The 20,502-nt window shown below is 41.6% G+C and overlaps 1 protein-coding gene across 1 annotated transcript; it reads right to left on the bottom strand.

Annotated features, from left to right (window-relative positions):
- Positions 1–4,265: 4,265 nt before the first annotated feature.
- On the bottom strand, positions 4,266–20,154 carry LOC139334659 (cytosolic sulfotransferase 3-like). The gene is made up of 8 exons (XM_070967700.1): positions 20,029–20,154; positions 19,592–19,730; positions 19,359–19,487; positions 7,916–8,016; positions 7,571–7,697; positions 7,369–7,466; positions 7,096–7,270; positions 4,266–6,998 (listed from the first exon to the last, which is right to left on the bottom strand). The coding sequence occupies exons 1-8, from the start codon at positions 20,146–20,148 to the stop codon at positions 6,886–6,888; spliced, it is 1,002 nt and encodes a 333-aa protein (XP_070823801.1). The 5' UTR covers positions 20,149–20,154; the 3' UTR covers positions 4,266–6,885.
- Between the last annotated feature and the right edge of the window lie 348 nt (positions 20,155–20,502).

The raw sequence follows: 20,502 nt of genomic DNA, 5'->3' as shown, positions 1-20,502 counted from the left end.
TAGTAGACCGCTTCTTTTGAAGGCAGCACATTTCATTCCCTTGCTTAAACTTCCCTCTGCTCTTGAAACCTCTGAACTATCAACCCAACATGTCATATGGCTCCATGGCATCCCGTTTTAAATTGTCTCTGATCACAGCACACCTGGTGTGCATCAGCCTGATTATGGCAGAGTATTTAAGGAAGACTCTTGGCTCTACCTGTTGCCAGGATGTCCTGATTCCCTTTGGTTTCCTAGCTTTGAATTCCTTGAGATTTCAGTAGAAATCTGCGCATGTCTGTTCCAATAAAAACAATATTACCAATGCACTGCGTTATTGTGTTAATGAGCCGTGGAGAGGAGGGAAGGTTGTTCGCCAGGTTAACTCCTATATGAAGAGATAGAGATGGAGTAATCACATCCCGTCAAGTGTAACCTAAGTAGTTTTTTTGGCCTCCATGGCCTTTGAAGAACATGAAATATTGCACGCCGATTCATGGTGTTGTAGCAGAACCGGCCTTTAACTGACCCCTTCTTTCCCTCCTTTTGGTGATACTCAAGGGAAATGGAGGTGTAAACCCGCCAACTGATTGAATTGTAGACCATCTGGTTTACCTATAATGCAAACTGATTTCGAAGAGAGAAAAGATGTCTGGACAAGAGACATCTCCTCCATGTTTTCTTTTCAGGGAAGCCAGGGACACAGACACCTCAACATCAAAGGTGGCCTTCTCCTCACCTTCTCCTCACTATGTTTCTCATAGCAATGCTAATTCTCTCCTGATAGCCCCAAAGAGTGATCAAGACAATAAAACCGTCTGGAGAGACAAACGCCAGGCTCCAGAGGAACATCCACAAACATCAGCAAATGCTGATGGGTCGTAAACCGGACATCCATTGAGGCAACTTGTGTATGCTTGTGTGATTTTCCTCAACACTCCAAGATAACCAGACTTTTATGTTAAACTTAACTTTTCATGTTTTCAACTTGCAGGACTTGGGGTACGCATAATATTGATGTTTTTCCCGTATCTCTGACCTGAAGTATGACCAAGTTTTGATTTTAACGGTTTTATAAAAGTTTGTATGAATTGTCACCACAAAACCATACTGCCATCCAGAGTTTCCTAACCGTCAGATTGAATATGCTTGACCTGGCACATTTATCGATAAGTAACCATAATCGTGATAATCATTTTGACAAATATAATCTGCCTCTCTTTAGTCCTACCTTTATTTTTGTATTAGTTATTCATTGAGTTATTATACCTGTTAGGATAAAACTGTACCATGATTATCATTTAATGTTTTCACCCAACCATAGAAAGTGTCTAATGCATGCTGTGAGCAATGTTGAAATGCCATTGAAAATTGGTCATTGAAATTATATGTGATTGACCATAGTGAGAAGCAGATGAGCCCTCGTATGATTCTTTGATTAGTTCAGCTCCATGAGGCGAGATTACGCGTCACAAAGAGTCTCCCGTGATTCGATGGCCTGCCTTTCGACACGCCCCGGAGCGACCTTTAAAAACTGCGTGTAGTGCGCGTTTCAGTTGAATAGATTTAGTAGATTTTATAGTAGAGTAGATTTGTAGTAGATTTTAGTTTTTTGTTTTTTTGTTCCGTCTAAGTTTTGTTAGTCAAGTTTTTCTTTTCAAGTCTAATTACTCTCAGCTGAGTTATTTTCTTTGCTTTTGTCTTAAGTTTTGCACAGTCGTTTTGCTCCTTAAGTTTTCGTCTTCGAGCTACTCCAAGCCATTCCGAGTAGCGTAAATAATCTTCAGAAGACGTATTCTTATAATTTGCCGTAAACTTCAAAGTTAACTTCCTCTTTAGCCAAACGTTTTGTTTTGTTTTCATTAGTGAAATTAGGCAAGTAATACTAATTTTGTAGCCTTCTTCGACCGGCCATCGAAGAGACTCTTAATTTGTACTATCAGTCTAAAATAATCCGTCACGGACTCAACCGAACCAAACCCTGCGGCCAGCTGTTGATCCTTGGTCCGGTTCACAACCATCCGGAGCAGTCCATCATCTGTAACCGACCGCCGAACCAGTTCCAGAGACGCCCCGTTCCGCACCAGTTTGTCATCTTGGAGGTCTGGGCCTTCCACTAGACCACCAAGTAGATCGAGCCGCGGACGAACATCTGGAACGTCTTCGAGCCAGTTCGGAGCAGAGCACAACGGGACGCCAGCAACCAAGTAGGCACGCTAAGTGGGTTTGAATAAGAGTTGGTCCGTGAGGTTAAGATTAGGTCAATTCGTCCAAATTCTCTCCATTAATCGTCTTTCCCTTAACTCTGCGTTCGCGTCCCCATTATTCCTTTTAGACTGCCTCTCACTATCGCCAATATATTTACCATTGTGTTGCCATAAGTTTCTTGTGTGTTCTGTCATATCACCTCCCATCTTCTGTCTTATTGTTCATGGTACATTACCCATTATCCACAATTCTGCTTAATAAATGATATTTTGATTTAAGTCCTGGTTAGACGGTGTCCTTTTGAACTGAATATTTACGATCCCTGTATCCAGAATTTACACTTCAGGTTATCAGACTGGTTTACCGTTAGTTCATTCGTTAGTATTTATCAGCGTTATAGCAGTTAATTTCTGCAGTCCTTCTTAGCTGAGGAAGGTGGTGCCCCGACATTTTATCAACGAATGCAACATCAAATTAAGGTAGTACACACTACAGTGTCCAATGTATTATGTTATTATAGTTATTAGAGCTCACTGTATGTATGTATGTATGTACTGTATGTGCACTGCTATTGCCAGTAATAGTAAAAAGTAACAGTAACTGTACTCTTATTCTTATGTTATTAAATTATATATGCAGATGATACACATCTTTATATTTCTGTGTCATCACATGACTACAGTCCCTTACTTTCACTGAAGTATACTCACTGAAGTGTATTCATCAAATCAGTGAGTGGATGTGCCAGAATTTTCTTCAGCTTAATGCAGATAAAACAGAAGTGATTGTTTTTGGCCCCAAAAATGAAATGTCAAAAATCAGTGCTCAACTTAACTCCATGTCACTGACAAATACAGATAAAGCCAGAAATCTTGGCGTAATTATTGATTCGGACCTGAATTTTAACAACCATTTAAAGCTGATTACCAAATCAGCCTACTACCACCTGAAAAATCTAACCAGAATCAAGGGATGTCTGTCCAAAGAAGACATGGAAAAACTGGTTCATGCATTCATTTTCAGTAGGTTGGACTATTGCAATGGAGTCTTTACTGGCCTAAACAAAAAATCAATCAGGCAACTACAGCTGATCCAAAATGCTGCCGCACGAGTCCTTACAAACACCAGAAATTACTACATTGGCTTCCTGTGAGTCAGAGAATAGACTTTAAAATCTTACTGTTGGTCTACAAAGCATTAAATGGTCTAGGACAGGATATATTCTAGATTTATTAACTCCATATGAGGTATCCAGACCCCTCAGGTCATCAGGGACAGGTCTATTGTGTGTTCCCAGAATCAGAACCAAACAAAGTGAAGCAGCTTTCAGTTATTATGCTCCTCACCTGTGGAACATTCTCCCTGCACACCTGAGGTCTGCACCAAGTGTCAGCTCATTTAAATCAGGGTTGAAAACATTATTATTTGCTACAGCTTTTACTTAAAGTAAATGTCTTTGCTCAATGGTTTTAATCATTCTAAATGCTAAATTATTGTCTTTTACTGGCTTCCGTTTTGAATTTTCCTTTAATTGTATTTTATTTTTATTTTTATATTCTCTTCTACTCTCTTTCTTTCTTTGAAATGTATGATTTTAATGTATTTTTATGCTTCTGTAAAGCACTTTGAATTGCCTAGTGTATGAATTGTGCTATACAAATAAATTTTCTTTGCCTTGCCTTGTCTTGCCTTGTATAATTGAAATTTTAGATTATACTGATTTGGTCTCGTGAGTTTAGCCCCCTTTTGGGGGGAAGTCAAGAAGGATTATCTGAAACTGTATTTTTGTGACACATGTTCAGGAAATATTTCAAGTATGTCTGATCATCTGTTCAAACTAAATCTTAAGACGGAATGGTCATCTCCAAGAAAGGCACTCTTTCATAGATTGGGATGGATGTCTGACGCTCTGGAGATCATTGACTGAAATGCAGGAGGTCAAGGATGTCGGAGACCCATGTGGTTCCTACAAGAAAAACAGAGAGAGAGGAAAATGAAAGGATCCAAACCCTTCACCATGATACATGCATCTTTTATGAGCGATTGAGCATTTACACTGACTATTTATGTGGACTGACCAGCTTTGGGGTATATTGCAATAAGTATGTCATCCGGCCTGGCCTGAAAGTTTTGAAGATTTTCCCAGTTGTCTGTCAAATACTGGGTCATGGAGACTCCATGAAAATCAAACAGTTCCCCTCGAAACATTGAATTCATCTTTAAAAAAAGAGAAACCAATCAAGACATACAAAACACACGATCCTTGTGTGAGAGTGATCAATCAATCAAGTGCAGCAATATGTGTGGAAAAACACTGTTCACTGTCAGTTACAGACAATAAAATGAGATTGTTTTAAAAAGTAGCTTCTACAGGTCATCTTAAAAGTACAGAAACAATAAATCCATAGCTTTTGTATCTATTTAAAAGTACTTCGGTCCATTCTCATTGGCTCAGCATACAAGTGAACCCCACTTGTGGATTTAAAGAGAGATTAAATTAGAGACATACTTTGTCCAGATCAGCAGACTGATTGACTGATCTGATTGCTGATCATTTCTCCTTGGTATTTCTTTTATCGTCTGCTGCAAGTTGCTCCGAGGCAAGCCAACGGTTTTCCCACCTCGGTCATCTTGTTGTGTAACACTGTCTCGATTAGTTCAGTGCCAGAGGCAATATGAAGGTTACCACCCCAACACTGTGACCCAATCCTCCCACATTTCTTGCAGCTTTCATGGGCATAAATCCTTTATTCCACCTTAGTTCAACTCAGTGTGCCCATGTTTGCAATGACACACTGGTGTGTGATTTAAGGACGTGAACAGTAGGCATGTCTGGATAAGACTCAGCATCAGCAGTCCCTGAATAACCTTCAAACAGGTTTTGCTACTTCCATAGCTTTGTTCTATCTGGTGCACTATTTTAATACTGGTGCATTAATTTAGAATTGCAAACAGCCACCTGCATCATATGTTCCAAAAAGTTAGCCTTCTGGCCAATCATTCATTCATTTTCTATACCGCCTATCCCTTTCGGGGTTGCGGGGGGGCTGGAGCCTATCCCAGCTGTCAATGGGCGAGAGGCGGGGTACACCCTGGACCGGTCGCCAGTCGATCGCAGGGCGACACACAAGACAGACACACTCACACCTAAGGACAATTTAGAGTCACCAATTAACCTAATGAGCATGTTTTTGGTCTGTGGGAGGAAGCCAGAGTACCCGAAGCGAACCCACGTATGCATGGGAAGAACATGCAAACTTGACACAGAAAGGCCCGACCAAGGAATCGAACTGGCGACCTTCTTGCTGTGAGGCATGTGCACTACCAGCTGTGTCACCGTGCAGCCTCTGGCCAATCAAAATTGAGAATTTTCACTGGTCACTGTAAAATTCAAATAAACTACAGTGCCCATGTTCATTGTTATGAAGGAACCAGGAGCCCAATCCCAATTGATTGTGTTTTAATGGTAATTGGACAACAATGGAGGTCAATGGCACCCTGAGGTTTTCAGAATGAGAGGGAGAGCTGAAGGGAAGGTGTGGAGGGGGAGATAGGAGGGAAAGATACTGGATGAGATGAAAGGGACAGGTGCACACAGTGTTCTACCATCAACAGGATGTTTCACCCTCCAATTTGGCCTGCTTACCAACACAGTCAGCAACAGCAAAAGAAGTTTTGACATGGAGCTCATGGAGACCATTTGTGCCATATGACCACAGTATATGTCAAAATTCATACTTTTTCGCAGATTCATGACTCATTAATGTCATTTACATCATGCCATAATGTCTCATTAAGGCATGATGCACATTATTAGATTTAGATGAAGGGAACGACTTTCTCACTCCTGACTCGTCACATCTGACCACATGCCATCACTTTTTTTATCGCACTGGGTACCCCAACAGCATCACCAGTTAAAGTGCAGGGCCCTGGCATCAAGTTAGAAATTATTAATATGTAATGTTTGGTTAGCGACATCTGGTTCAATTTTCAAATAAAGCATATAATAAACAGGTGCTAATGTTGAGTAAAGGTCATATTTAGGTTAGATTTAGACACCAAGACTATTTGGAGAGGTTTAGGCAACAAAACTAATCAGTTAGGTTCAGGAAAAGACCAAGTTTTGGCATAAAAGTGGTGTGTTCCATACAGTATGCACAAGAAAAAAAATATCCATCACTTCTGGTTTCACATGGGACAGGCACCCCGGTCTCTTGGGTCAAAGTCCCGTGCTTGATCCATCTAACAGCCCGAACCTCCTCCATGTTAGTATTTTCTCACTCTGTGTTCTCTGTGATTTGATTTGTTGGGCTGCCTATAGAAGTTTATCAGACTACTCATTGAAAAATCATACTAAAGGCGTAAACAGTGCCTTAAAAGCAACGTCGAGGGGTCCTGACCAAGTGTCCCCATGTGATGAGCTGGAAATGAGAACAGGTTGGACAGAGGAATGACAGGAATAAGTAAACAAACAGAAGACAAGAATACATACAATATTCATTAGTTCTCATTGTTTTATTGCAAATCTTGAATATCAAATATGAATATGAAAATCAGTGAAATCCGTTGGATTAATTTGATTGGTCACATTAATCTCTTGATCTCATCAGTATAAATGGTGCTCGTTCATTTTACATTACCATCTCATTCTTGAGAAGAGTCGCACCTCTGTTGTCACATTCGAGGCAATCCTGTTCAAATTACAGTGCGAAACTGCAGTGTAGGATCCGTCATCTTCTTCTTGTAGTCTTCGTCAAACTCTTCATTCTGGGCCACAGTGAAATGGTTCTTCCAGTCACCGACTTTCCCTGCAGAACCACAGACAATCAGTCAGGTATTTTAGCTAAAGGTGGAGATCTGATTTTTTCTTGTCACACACATTTAGTTATGAAACAATCACATTACCTTTTCTCATGAAAGGAGAAATTTTGAAATCCATACATGGGATAGTAGAATAGTTGGTCATGTCGTTCTTTTTCATATTATCAAACTGCACTCCGCCTGTAATTTGTTTCTTCTCCTCAACTGAAGGAGACAAACCAAGAAAGCAGCAGAGTTTGTCAATTTCCCGTCCAGTATCCTGGAAGCACAATGGTCAAATATCGTCATTGTATTATTACAGCTGGAGGAGACCTTTAGCAAAGTCATCAAAAGAACTCACAAAACCTTCTGACATACCTCAACCATGTCTTCAAAGAACATGTAATGGATTTTTGAGTAAGTCTGTTTCTTCTTCCACCAGCCGTTCACATGGTCATACCAGGATCCAAACACCACTAAAGCAACAGAACAACACATGAAAACATATCAGTAGTGTTCAGTAGAAATCTGTGCATGTCTGTTCCAATAAAAACAACTCTGTTGTTATTGTATTTCATACTCTTTCCCTCCATGAATCTTTGGAGGTAGCTGCTCCAGTCTCCAGGCTCTGGCTCCACCATGTTCATGCAATCGAAGTGAAAATAAGAGACCACATTGTCTTTGGCATTGCGGGCCACGTAGACTACCTACAGAAGAAGAAAATACTTAAATTACCTGATGACCACCTCACAGGAGACACGATATTCTGAAGGTAGAAATACCTCAAATTCGACTGAAGTCTTTGTCATCACTCAGCATTTAAATGAAACATGAGTCTTTAATGCTGCTGAAGTTACTTTATCCTCTATTTCAGCGTCTTGTGATCATACATTGATTTCCTATAAATAACACACAAACTACTGACCCTGCAGTTTTGCTCCCAAAAGGACTTTGGCACAAACTGGACTGGAAGATGGGTTTTAATGAGCCGTGGAGAGGTGGGAAGGTTGTTCACCAGGTCAACTCCTATATGAGGAGATAGAGTTGGAGTAATCAATTACAATTTGTTATTTGGCAGATGCTTCCAAAGCAGCATACATGTGAGATTTTCACACATCACAAGCAAGGTTCTGTACGGGAGAGAGCAACATGAGTTAATGCCCTAATGCACATTTCCGGCCCAATTGGACATAGTTGCTACGGGGCAGTGCTATGAAGTAATGCATAGAGTGAATAGAGATTTTTTGTTCAGTAAAGAGCTTGGTCTTTAGTCTTTTTCTAAAGACTGAGAGGGACTCTGCAGATCAAACAGAGTTTGGGAACTCCTTCCACCACCTGGGAACCACAGAAGAAAAGAGTCTAGCTAGAGCCTTAGGGCCTTTTTGATCTGGAAGCACCAGGCACCGTTCCTGGGCAGAACGTAGTGAGAAGGAGGGAGCATAAACCTGAATAAACAGCTTCAGCAGGGGACCCCAAACTTCCCTTTCCCGGGACACATTAACCAGCTCTGACTGGGGGATCCAGAGGCATTCCCAGGCCAGTGTCGAGATATAATCTCTCCACCTAGTTCTGGGTCTTCCCCGTGGTCTCCTCCCAGCTGGACGTGCCTTGAACACCTCCCTGGGGAGGCGCCCAGGGGGCATCCTTACCAGATGCCTAACCACCTCAACTGGCTCCTTTCAATGCAAAGGAGCAGCGGTTCTACTCCGAGTCCCTCACAGATGACTGAGCTTCTCACCCTATCTCTAAGGGAGACACCAGCCACCCTCCTGAGGAAACCCATTTCGGTCGCTTGTATCTGCTTCACGCTCCACTGCGAACCGATCCAGTGAGTGCTGGAGGTCACAGACCGATGATGCCAACAGGACCACATCATCTGCACACCGAACTGCAAACCCTCCTCCCCCCGACTACGCCTTGATATCCTGTCCATGAATATCACGAACAGGATTGGTGACAAGGCACAGCCCTGACGGAGGCCAACATCAACCGGAAACAAGTCTGACTTACTGCCGACTACCCGAACACAGCTCTTGCTTTGGTTTTTGGCTCGATGTTTTTTTTTTTTTAAATTAGTGATTTTCATTTTTTTGCGGAATATGTAAGTTGAAATCATGAAGAAGCCACTCCATGTTTCAAATAACAGTATTGGGGGCCTTAAAACCATAAACTTTGTATTTGAATTTGCGTTGTTTTAGCGGAAATTCATGGTTCTAGTTGGGGGTGTGACGAATCAATAGTAAATTAGCATACTGGCTTTCTTTGGCTATTCACGGGCTTCTGTTCTTTTTTTCGGCCAATCAGCTGCACATTAAAAAGGACCCACATGGCTACTCAAGCAGCTTCTGGTTATTGGACAACAAACTGGACTATATACACCCTCTGAGATCAACCCAGCTGACCGTGAGAAAGTGCTGTGTTTTCGTTTTTACAGTAACATGGCTCAATAACAGCATACCGGACTCCGCCATCCAGCTGGACCAGCTAACATGCTACCGAGCAGACAGAGCCCTCTTTGAGGGAGGTAAGACCTGTGGCGCTGTGGTGATTTGTAGACACTGTTCACCCCTCGTGGAGTTTATGAACATCAAGTGCCGGCCTCTGTTAATGTCCTGTACATATAGCAGCATTGACAATAAAGTTGACTTGACTTGACTTGAGAATCCCTCGGCCTCAGAGCGGAGGAGCTGGAGCGTAAGATATCAATGTGCTGATCAGCCACAGGAGCTTATTCAGCAGCAGACTGATCCATCCCACTGCACCACAGAGTGACAGAATTTATTTTATTTTATTTTATTTAATATTAGAAATAAGTATCTACATTTGCTCCTTCTCACTCTTAAGTATATTTATTATATTATAAAACCTTTCTTGTTTTTCATTTTTATACAGGGGCTTTTTGTAACAAAAGAATTTCCATTTACATTTGATAACGGTATCGAGTGTGTTTAATGCCAAGGCCTGACCTGTTTGAGAGATCCAAAGGAATTTAAATGTTTCCAACAGGACCAGAATTTGGGTTAATACCGGCCATTAAAAGCAACAATATTATCAGACATCGCTGCCTTAGGTTTTTCATTGGAGGGCTACGTAGTCCAATATGAGAGTCCAATTGAGAGTTCAACGAGAAGAGGGGATTGTAAGGAATGAGAATAAAGACGAGTGAGTTCATTGTCCTTGTTTCAAATGAAGCCCAAAATATGAGAGCTGAGATGTGACAGATGAAATGCTTTGTCTTCTGTATGCCTTAATCTTTTGCATAGTCCGAAGGTGCAGATAACCGCACAGAGAAGCGGCACCTTCATGATACCAGTGTTCTAAGGGAATTTGCACCGGCTAGTAGGGAGCTCCACAACCAAGATGAAGTGCAGACAAACAGCAGTATGACAGCGAGGGAAGTGTAGGCCTTGTTAGCGGGTGAGCATCAGCTTGAAAGTTCAGTCAAGGCAAGAGAGCATCACCAAGCTTACTGCATGAATCCTCACTGCCACAAAGTCCTGTGGCTCTATTCAGTATCCAGGGAATTCTTCAGGGAATAACCATGTCTTTCCGATCATTGCATACGTTCAGAATGTTCAGAATTAAAACAAACAACTTTTAAACGTAAACATAAGACAGAACACGCGACAAACACAGTGCTGTGGATCGATCACATGGGATTCTGTCAGTTTGATTGACAGTTGTTTCACCCGCCTTCCCAATGACATCAGGGCCCGTATTCCTAAAGATTCTGAGAATCCTCTCAGAGCGCTCCTAACTTAGCCTAAAAATTCCCAGCAAGGAGTTTTAGCTTAGGAGTGATTCCAGAACATTCTCAGAGAACTCTGAGCAAGGAATGGACAGAAACTCCTATGTTAGTGAGGAGGTGTGGTTGACCCCGTTGCTAGGTGTGAGTCATCATTTCCAAAGCTGTGATTGGTTGATCCTAAAAGCTGGATAAAAAACTTACTTTTGGTGATAATGTAAGCGACGTGGGTGTGTGTGCAGGAATAAAACAGTCCAACAACTTCTGGGTTTTACTCATAACTTTAGTGAAGTCGGTAGTCAGCTCAATCCACTCGTTTGTTCTGCTTGAATCCCAGTCTCTACTCTGACTCCTCCTCCCGCTGTCTCCCCCTTTCCAAAACAACAGCCGAAAACACTACCACAGCACAACAGCGCCGACTAGCGGTGCAACTTCATACCAGAACATCAGTATATATATAACAGAATATATTAACATTACTACAAACACCAAATAGGTGTAAACAGCATAATAATAATTCAGTGAGAATATAATGAACCTATGTCCAAACAATTAGGATAGCCAAACCTGTTTACAGTTATTCACCTATCATATCACAATTTCACTCTTACAATAATAGTCAAAGGATGGACCCTCAAATTGATAAACTTAATCATGGAATCTAATCTTATGATGACTGTGTAATTGTAAATAACATATCACATAAAAGAAAATCCATGTTAAATGAATAGTAAACTGTACTATAAAATAATCCTACTGAATGCCCACATATTCACATAGTGATGGTTATATTAATTTGCTTTTATTAATTGCATGCTTTTGTACTTTCAACTATCAACATCTCAACTTTTCATCAATGTCCTTGATTGACAGGTGTATAAGAAGTAGGTTTGTCTGGCTTTTACATCTGCTACAAACTAGTGAACAACAATGGAGAAAAAAAGAAAAGAAAACCCAACTGGAGCGAGGAACAGTGTTTGCTTTTGGCTCAATTAATAAATGAGTATAAAAGTGTTTTGAGGGGTAAATTTAGCCCAAGTGTCACAGTGCAAGTCAAGAAGCAAGCCTGGGACACTATAGCACAACAGATAAATGCCTCTTTTCCGTTGGTTGTGCGCACAAGTGAGGATTGCGAGAAGCGGTGGTATGTGTTGCAGTCAAAAGCAAAAGAGGAGATTGCGGCACAAAAACGTGAAGCTTCACGCACAGGTGAGTGATACCACTTCTTCACACCTGCTGGCAAAGTTAATTTAAATGCCTGATTATTGTGTATATATTGATTTACTGGATTTCCTTTTAGGGGGTGGACCACCTTCTAAGCAGCTGTCCCAGGTTGCTGAAACAGTATTTGATATACTGGGGCAGTCAGAAGTTGGCATCACCGGGCTGAGGGAATGCACTGACTCCTCAATGTTGCAGGCCATTGAAATGCAACAATGGTAGAACAAATGAGTTTTCATATATCAAGAGGCAGGAAAACAAAATATTAAGCACAGTGTTTATTCATTGTATAAGCCATTTAGCGTATTGCTTGTGCATGTTCCTTCTACTAAATCAATTAAAACAAAACAATAATTAAACTAAATGTGTTCCCCTTTCTGTAGCATGGAGCCATCAGTGGAACCGGGCCCCTCAACATCACAGGTTTACGACCATCAGACAGAGTCCAGCCTGCCCGCTGCTGCCGCTCAAACACCATCCCTGCCTGCTGCACCTGCTGCTCCAACACCATCCCTGCAGGACAGAAGATTAGAGTTGACGATGGATGTCTTAACGCAGCAGAAAAGAGTTCTCTGCCTACAGGAGGAGTACTATAGACTGAAAATTCAGTTCCTAAAAAATAAATTGAGTGACAAATAGATATTGTGTCTTTGAGTAATGTGTCATGTGTGTAACTATTGTAAGTGATGTTTGGTAAAACTATGTGGTACATTGATTAAATGCATTCAGACATTTTCTAATTACATATACTGTAACTTGCCTGAAATGTAAATTTGTAAAGTGGGCTCTGTAGGGTAGTCCACTTTGAGCCAAGTTCCCCTGTGGAAAGTCAATGTTTTCTTCACCACCATCATCGCTCTCCTCATCACCATCACCCTCAAGAGGTTCTGCAATCTGTCGAGCCTTGCAAATGTTGTGCAGTATTGCACAGGCCACGATGACTTTGCAGACTTTATCAGGGGTCAGCATTTCTTCATTTGGCCGATGCCACGCTCCACAACTGCCCTTGTTCTCTTATGGGCCCTACAGACATAATCAAACACTATACATTATGTACATTATTTGATGGAAATATGTAAGATAATCCGACATGCAATTTACAATTTATGTCCATGCATAATTCTATATTGTTTGGGTTACCTGTTGTAGTTTAGTTGTGGCCCTTGGTGTGGCTGGAGGTAAGGTGTTAGGAGCCATGGTTTGCATGGGTAGCCACTGTCCCCTAACAAGTGGCAATTGGCTGGCACATAATATCCCTTGAAAAGCTGTCTGAGACCACTCTCAGAGAGCATTCTGGCATCATGTGTTGAGCCTGGCCACTTAGCAACAATGTCTAAAATTTTGTAGTCAGCACTGAAAACAAGCTGAACATTGATGCTGTGAAATCTTTTCCTGTTCACAAAGATGGCTTCATCTTCTGATGGACATGAGGGACATGTGTCCCATCAATTACACCCACAACACCAGGGAATCCTGCAATGTCCATAAATGCCCTTTTGTGGGCTTGCAAAGTGCGGGCATCCAGCGGAAATTTAACAAATTGTGTCACGTTGTGGGGTTGCGACAATGCTGTCAATGTTTGATTGATGACCCTGCTGGAGCACTTAGGAGCACTCTTAGGAGCTAGGATTCTTTTGGAATAGCTTTTATCTTTACTAGGATCTACTCTTAATTTTTAGGAGAAATTCTAAGAAAACACCAAGATTCTAAGAATTTTCTTAGAATTTGGCCACTAGGAGCAACTCTTTGCACTAAAAATCTTTAGGAATACAGGCCCTGAACTTGTGCATGATCGTGAAATAAGACCTGCAGGGATTAGTCAGGGTCATACTTGTAGTCTTGCCAGTCACCCGACCAAGACACAACAGAGTTTATGGCACTGTGATCGTTAGATCTGACATGGTGAACATCATTAAAAACAAATTGTGTAGTCTGATTCAGTCATACAAAACCTTCCGTGAACATTCAACTAACCTTCCCAGAATATTCTGAGAATGTAGCCTCACAGTTCTACGTTGAAAAAAAACTCTCCTTTTAATATCTAGAGAATGTTAAGCGGAAACGTTCAAGTAACCTTGTTGGAACATTCAACTAACCTTCCCAGAGCATTCTGGAAAAATAACAATAATGTTATATCTATGTCACAAAAACTTGCCATTTTAACATCCAGGGAATGTTGTGTAGGTGTCACATCGGTCAACTCTTTTTCTGCTGCCACTCTCTGTTTCATCTGCTCACCTGCTCACCTGCTCAGCCTGCAACCTTCACCAGCCTTCCACACCCACTTGTTCAATCACTGTAGTGGAGAGAACTCTATTCTGTCTGGTAGGGGCTGGCTCAGGGTTTTAACTCCAGGTTCACACAGGGAGTGCCGGCCAGAGCACTGCTTAAGGCCGTTCAGAGTATGTACGGATAAAGAACTGAGAGGTAGAGTTGGGCGGTATCCAAATTTATATACCGTCAAACTTTCCCCACATTTTCCCGGGGTATATGGTAATACCGTGACTAATTAAAAATCACTTTGCAGGGCAGCGTGACATGCGCGCAGTTCAGACGGTCAATACTCACGCTAAGAAGCACCAATTCTAACTTGTAGCATACCAGAATGACGGGGAGAAACTCAGTTAAAAGGCTCTACCAAACATTGCCACCCAAACAAAACATAATTCATACCCCAAGAAATTATATGTGCATGTAATGAAAACACGAAAAGACAGCACGTCAAAGGTACCGCATCCGCTGATTTCACCATTTCACGCAAACCACAAAAGCCCAGTATCATATGAAAGCAGACAGTCTGCTGATCACGAGGATGTCTGCCTCCTCACTGTGCAACGGAAACTCTGCGAGCTAGCAGCCAAAGCAGAAAAAAACTTTGCTAAATCATAAAGTATGTCTTATCTATCTAGCTGTTTTGTGGTCAAAAGTTATATTCCAGCCCGAAAAAACGCTGCTAATGTCTCCTCCTATGACTCTGCGTTAGTTTGACTTTGACATAAATCACGAACGTCCTGCTTGTTTACATAAAGAGGAGGGGGTTTCTAGAGTGGAGGGAGCGCTCTTCATGCAATAACTATCTCTGGGGTTACTTCCTTCTGGATCGTCATTGGTGTTTCTATGGTGAATGTGGGCAGATCGCTGAGCTATTGAGCGGCGTAATCATGCAGTTAGTTTCACCGCTCCGTCTCATGAATGAGCAGAGCGCTCACAGAGGACTCTGCTGAGCAGCCCGAAGTGTTATTTCACTGTTTTATTTGCATTTCAGCCTTTCATGAGAGCTAAGAACAATAGCAAGCAGAAAAAAGGCTGAAAACGTGTTTTCAACAGAGGAGTTTCTTCGTATGCTTGGACGAGATAACGGTACTCTGCTCAGATGCGCCTAAATGAGCACCTGGACATACCTGTGTTAAAACATCTGTACGACTGCTCGGGTTCATTCTTAACATGTACTTTTGCAGTCACCTTTTCCTTGAGTAAAAATTCAACCAGATACAATGAACGGAGTGGACTTCATTTTTGTTATGACGATGCTACAATTATGTATGCTACAATTATGACATCACTGAGGATAACTTAAATGCAGAGTTGCATCAAGCCCGACGTCTTCTCGAAAGAAAATCACAACAGGGACACTCCGTTAACACAACTTTGGAACTTTGAACACTCATGGCACCATACAAACTCCTCTGTATATCCCTGACATTACATCTTCTTCCTGTGAACGATCTTTCTCCTGTCTCCGCCGTTTGAAAACCTATCTGAGGAGCAGTAGTAGAGGTGCTTGTAGCAGTAACCTTGGACTTTTGGCTATCAATATTCAATTCAATTCAATTCAATTCAATTCAATTCAATTCAATTCAATTCAATTCAATTCAATTCAATTCAATTCAATTCAATTCAATTCAATTCAATTCAATATACCATTAAAAGGGCACGAGCCCTGAACATTGACAACATCATCGATGCATTTGCCCTCAGCCATAACAACCATCGCATAGTCCTCCTGTGATACTGTATGTCAGATGGGAAGTGTTTTTTTAATTTCCCATGGTGATGGGTTGCTGTTTTGATATGCTCTTTGCAAGTATGTTATCTATTGTGTTTGCATTTTGATGTTTTTGTCTCTCATGGCACGATGCTTTTAAACATTATTTGATGAGTACATATGGATGTTTCCACTTTCATGCAGTTCTGATTTGAGATGGTTACCTAATTAGTGTGTCAATAGTAATCGTGTCACACAGACCTGTTTAGGTGTGACACCGGAAGGAGACACCAGGGGAGACACATGAGAGATTGCACTTCAATAAAAAAAATAATGTAATTGAAATCCCATTGTTTCTCGATCTGTGCATAACCTTTGGCTTTTGAATTGTCAGTGAATGTCAGACAGTGGCATAATAATACAGTTCTGGAATACTTGCAAAACTATATTAACGTTGTGTAGTTACTACTGTTTATGTGTGTGCTTGTGCACATACTGTATTTCTAGGAGCACCCCCAGTCAATGTTGGAGCACACCCATAGCACCTGCAATCAAATTTCTCTGGCACCGCCCCTGCCCTAAACTGCACTTGAACCAGATAATGAACATTCAAGTATGATTGTAAATAAACATGATGAGATATTTACACTCAACATGCAGGAAGAGGTGAGCTAGGTGGCCATCTAGCAGGCATGGACAACGAGCCAACACGGCAGGTAATTAAAGTGATTTAGCTCTGAACTGTCGTCTGCATCAGCCAATATAGGTTATGCACAACCACATAAACACAGAAACATAACACAGGTGATATGATGGCGGTACTCACTCGTCATTCACGCACACACGACTCACACTGAAGTCAGGGTCCTACACAACTGTAGCTCACGCACTCACTTTTTCTGCTGTGTGACGTCAATCACAACCAACCCGTGAGCTGGCTCGTCTATAAAATTAGGAATGAATTGAACATTAACAAATATGTAATTAAAGGCACATCAACAATAGTCATTACAACAAACTGGCGACTTTGGGACCTTTTCTACAATCACTGAACACACACCTGAAATTCATCACCTATTCTACTTAAATCCCTCTTCCACTACCATACCTTGTCAGATTGTTCTGCCGTGTTCCAGTTTTCAACCCAGCCTGCTTTTGACCTCGCCTGCTCTCCTGCACCCCGGAAAAGACCTCTGTTCTGTGACCCTGACAATGACTGTCGCCTTGCCCAGCTAGACCATAGTATCTGTGAGACTGACGTGCTTCTCCGTTCAGTCAGCGCTGCATTTGGATCCTGGTATCTCCGTTACAGTAGGACACTTGAGAAAACATTCCCACAACCAAATATAATGTTCCCAGACTGCTTTGGGAATCAAATTTGGGCAATAGGGCTCGGGGCGAAGCCTACAGAATACGCGAATCTTACGATGCGAAAAACGCACGACAATTTCCCATAAAAAAATGAATGGGGAGAGGCGAAAAAAGTGAAAAAAAATTCTACCTTTTTCAAAGGACTACTGCTCGGGCATACATTGACCTAGACACGCCATTCCAACTTTAAAAGGTAGACACAAGTCTTGTGTATTGGTGTATTAATCCGTGTTCTGATAGGTTGTATAGTTTTTGATCAGTAGCTGTTCAATGACCATGAGCGTTTTGGGAGAAATTGTGAGATTATAATGGGTGTGTATTGCACAAAATGTTCAGGCTAGAGTGGTTGATGTCATTAGTCAGAGTGGAGAGACGCTCTGAAAAAATGTCTGAAATTTTTTCTTTCCACGCTCCTCCAAACCACAAATTTCACTCTACGCATGTGAAATTTTCCAAGTTTGTAGTGCCGCTTGTGCTGATTCTCACAATGTGCCTGGCTAAACAATAAGACTTATGTTTTTGACTTCTAAGCCTCTGAGCGAAGAGAGTAACTCTGATCTGGCCCATAAGCTCCAAAATAAATCAAAAACAGGAGAGGCAGAAGCCAGCCATTTTTTAACTCGCTCTAAATTCCGCTTTTTTGACCCCAGCGAAAAAAGAAAGTGATCAGCCTGTACAGCAAAGCCTTGTAGCTCTGATGGTGAAGAAATTTCGGCAATAGGAATTTTGGTCTTTGCGTGAGAAGCGTTTGTTTGAGGGGTGCGCAGAGGCCAAATTCAGACGTTTCTCAGACCCTCACAGAGCCGAAAGGGCTCATCACTACGGCGACCGCTGGAGATTATAATGGGTGTGTATTGCACGGAATGTTCGGGCTAGAGTGGAGGAGAGCAACTGCCAGAGTGGGAGAGAGCCGGAAAAAACTCCAGATTTTTTCTCTTTCTACACTCCTCCCAGCCACAATTTATAGTCTACACGCATGATTTTTTCCAAGTTTGTAGACAAATTTATTCTGTCTCTCACAATGTGCTCAAAACCTCTGAGGGGCTTACAGAATTTGAATTAGCAGCCTCCAAATGCAGCCACATCTGTCTCTGCTCCTCATTGACTCCAATACAAAGATTTTCTGAGAGGAACAGAACGGACCCCTGTTTTAAACTCGCAAGCGTCTGCGAAATATTGTCTTCAGAAACACCGAAATCACACCGAACCGTTAACGAAGTTCTGATAACGATGACGGTCTGTGTTTGTTCTGATAGGAGCTACCGTTTTGTCAGCATAAGCCCAAATGTCAGACCAATGCAGAGGCAGACAATCACTTTTTCTCCATCTGAATGCATGTGTGTCTGCTGCCCTGATAGCAGGTGTCTGTGTGTGCACCTGTGTCTGAGTGGGTGACATCATTGATCAGGCCACCTCAAGTTGCTGTGGCAACCTCTGAGCCTCAGTACTTCTCTGAGCACTCCTCTCCCACATACATGTAGCTTCAGCTGCAGCTATGCAGTGGCTTGACAATGAGCCACAGCCTAGCCTATTACTGGTGAGTTGTAAATGTTAGTGAGGTAATAAGTGATGTTGGCCTGTTAGCATTAGCCAGAATGCTAACATGCTAATGCTAATATGAGGTCCTATGAACTTGTTGGTGCATGGAGGTTTGACTTTTGATGTCAGGTTGTTGTGCTAATATGCTAATGATTCGCATGCTAATGCTTATATGCTAACCAATGTTAAAATGATTCTTGAAGGCATTCTAATGATGGTTCAGATGTTTTTAATGTTATTTGACATGCATGTTAGCATGCTAATGCTAACATGCTAACCTTGGCTAAAATGATTGTTAAAGGCATTCTAATGGTGGTTCAGATGTTTTTAATGCGTTATTTGACATGCTAATATTAGCTTAGTATTAGCAGCTCTCATGACGTGCACTGGCCGTAGCCCCCGTGGCCCTTTCAGAATTTCCCAGGGGGAAATTGTCTAGTTTCAATTGCTCTTGTATAGTTAGCCTGTTTGTGAAATACGGTGAGTATGATTGCTCATCTGTTCAACCTGAATCCATAGATGGGATGAAAATCTCCAAGAAAGGCACTCTGTCATAGATTGGGATGGATGTCTGGCGCTCCGGCGACGTTTGACCGAAATGCAGGAGGTCAAGGATGTAGGAGACCCATGTGGTTCCTAAAAGAGAGAGAGGAAAATAAAATGATCCCAACCCTTCACCTCTATACACACATCTTTTATCAGCAATACAGCATTTAGACTGACTTTTCATGTGGACTGACCAGCTTTGGGGTATGTTGCAACAAGTATGTCGTCTGGCCTGGCCTGAAAGTTTTGCACATTCTCCCAGTTGTCTGTGAAATAGTGGATCATTGCGACTCCATGGAAATCAAACAGTTCTGGTCGAGACATTGAATTCATCTTTAAACAAAGAGAAACATACAAAACACACAATCATTGTGTGAGAGCAATCAAACTGCAGCAGTTTGTGTGGAAAAGAATACAGAATGCAAAGTCAGACTGTTTCAAGAAATAACTTCTGCAGGTCGTCTTAAAAGTACAGAAACAACAAATTCATAGCTTTTATATGTATTTGAAAGTACTTCAATTCTCATTTGCTTTGCATCCACTCTCATTACCTCAGCATTACAAGTGAATCGAACTTCAAAGTAAAGCACACTGTGGCTTCAACAAGAGATGAATTGATTCAGAGACATACCTTGTCCGTATCAAAAGACATTCTGATTGCCACTGATTTCTTCCGCTGTATTTCTATTATCCTGTCGTAAATTTTGTTGAGCAAGCAAACTGCTTTCCTGCCACTGCCTTCTTGTTGCATAACTCTAACTGCTATGGCGCAGTTCCAGATTATGAAAGTCCACCCACTTCCCACTCTCCCCTCTCAGGCTCCACAAACAATGCTCGTTAGAAAGATCAATTCATTCCTGGTTTTGGTCTTTTCATGGGATTTGTTGACAATAAGGAAAATATAGATCATTTAAGTTCAGAAACAGACAAAGAGGAGCAGTTAGAGCATAATAAACTAACAATAAATTGAATTGCAGCATACAAAACTGAGCTTACCAAATTGGAACTGTGCATTGTAACCTGCATTTCCGACTAAAGCTCCTCATATATACATGATCGGCCTCCACTCAATGGTGATGAGAGGGGTCATATCAAGTCCAAAAGT

Source organism: Chaetodon trifascialis, chromosome 8, assembly GCF_039877785.1.
Source record: "Chaetodon trifascialis isolate fChaTrf1 chromosome 8, fChaTrf1.hap1, whole genome shotgun sequence".
Lineage (NCBI taxonomy): Eukaryota > Metazoa > Chordata > Actinopteri > Chaetodontiformes > Chaetodontidae > Chaetodon > Chaetodon trifascialis.
The sequence above is the reverse complement of the archived record's forward strand: the minus strand, read 5'-3'. Positions and strand labels throughout refer to the sequence as shown.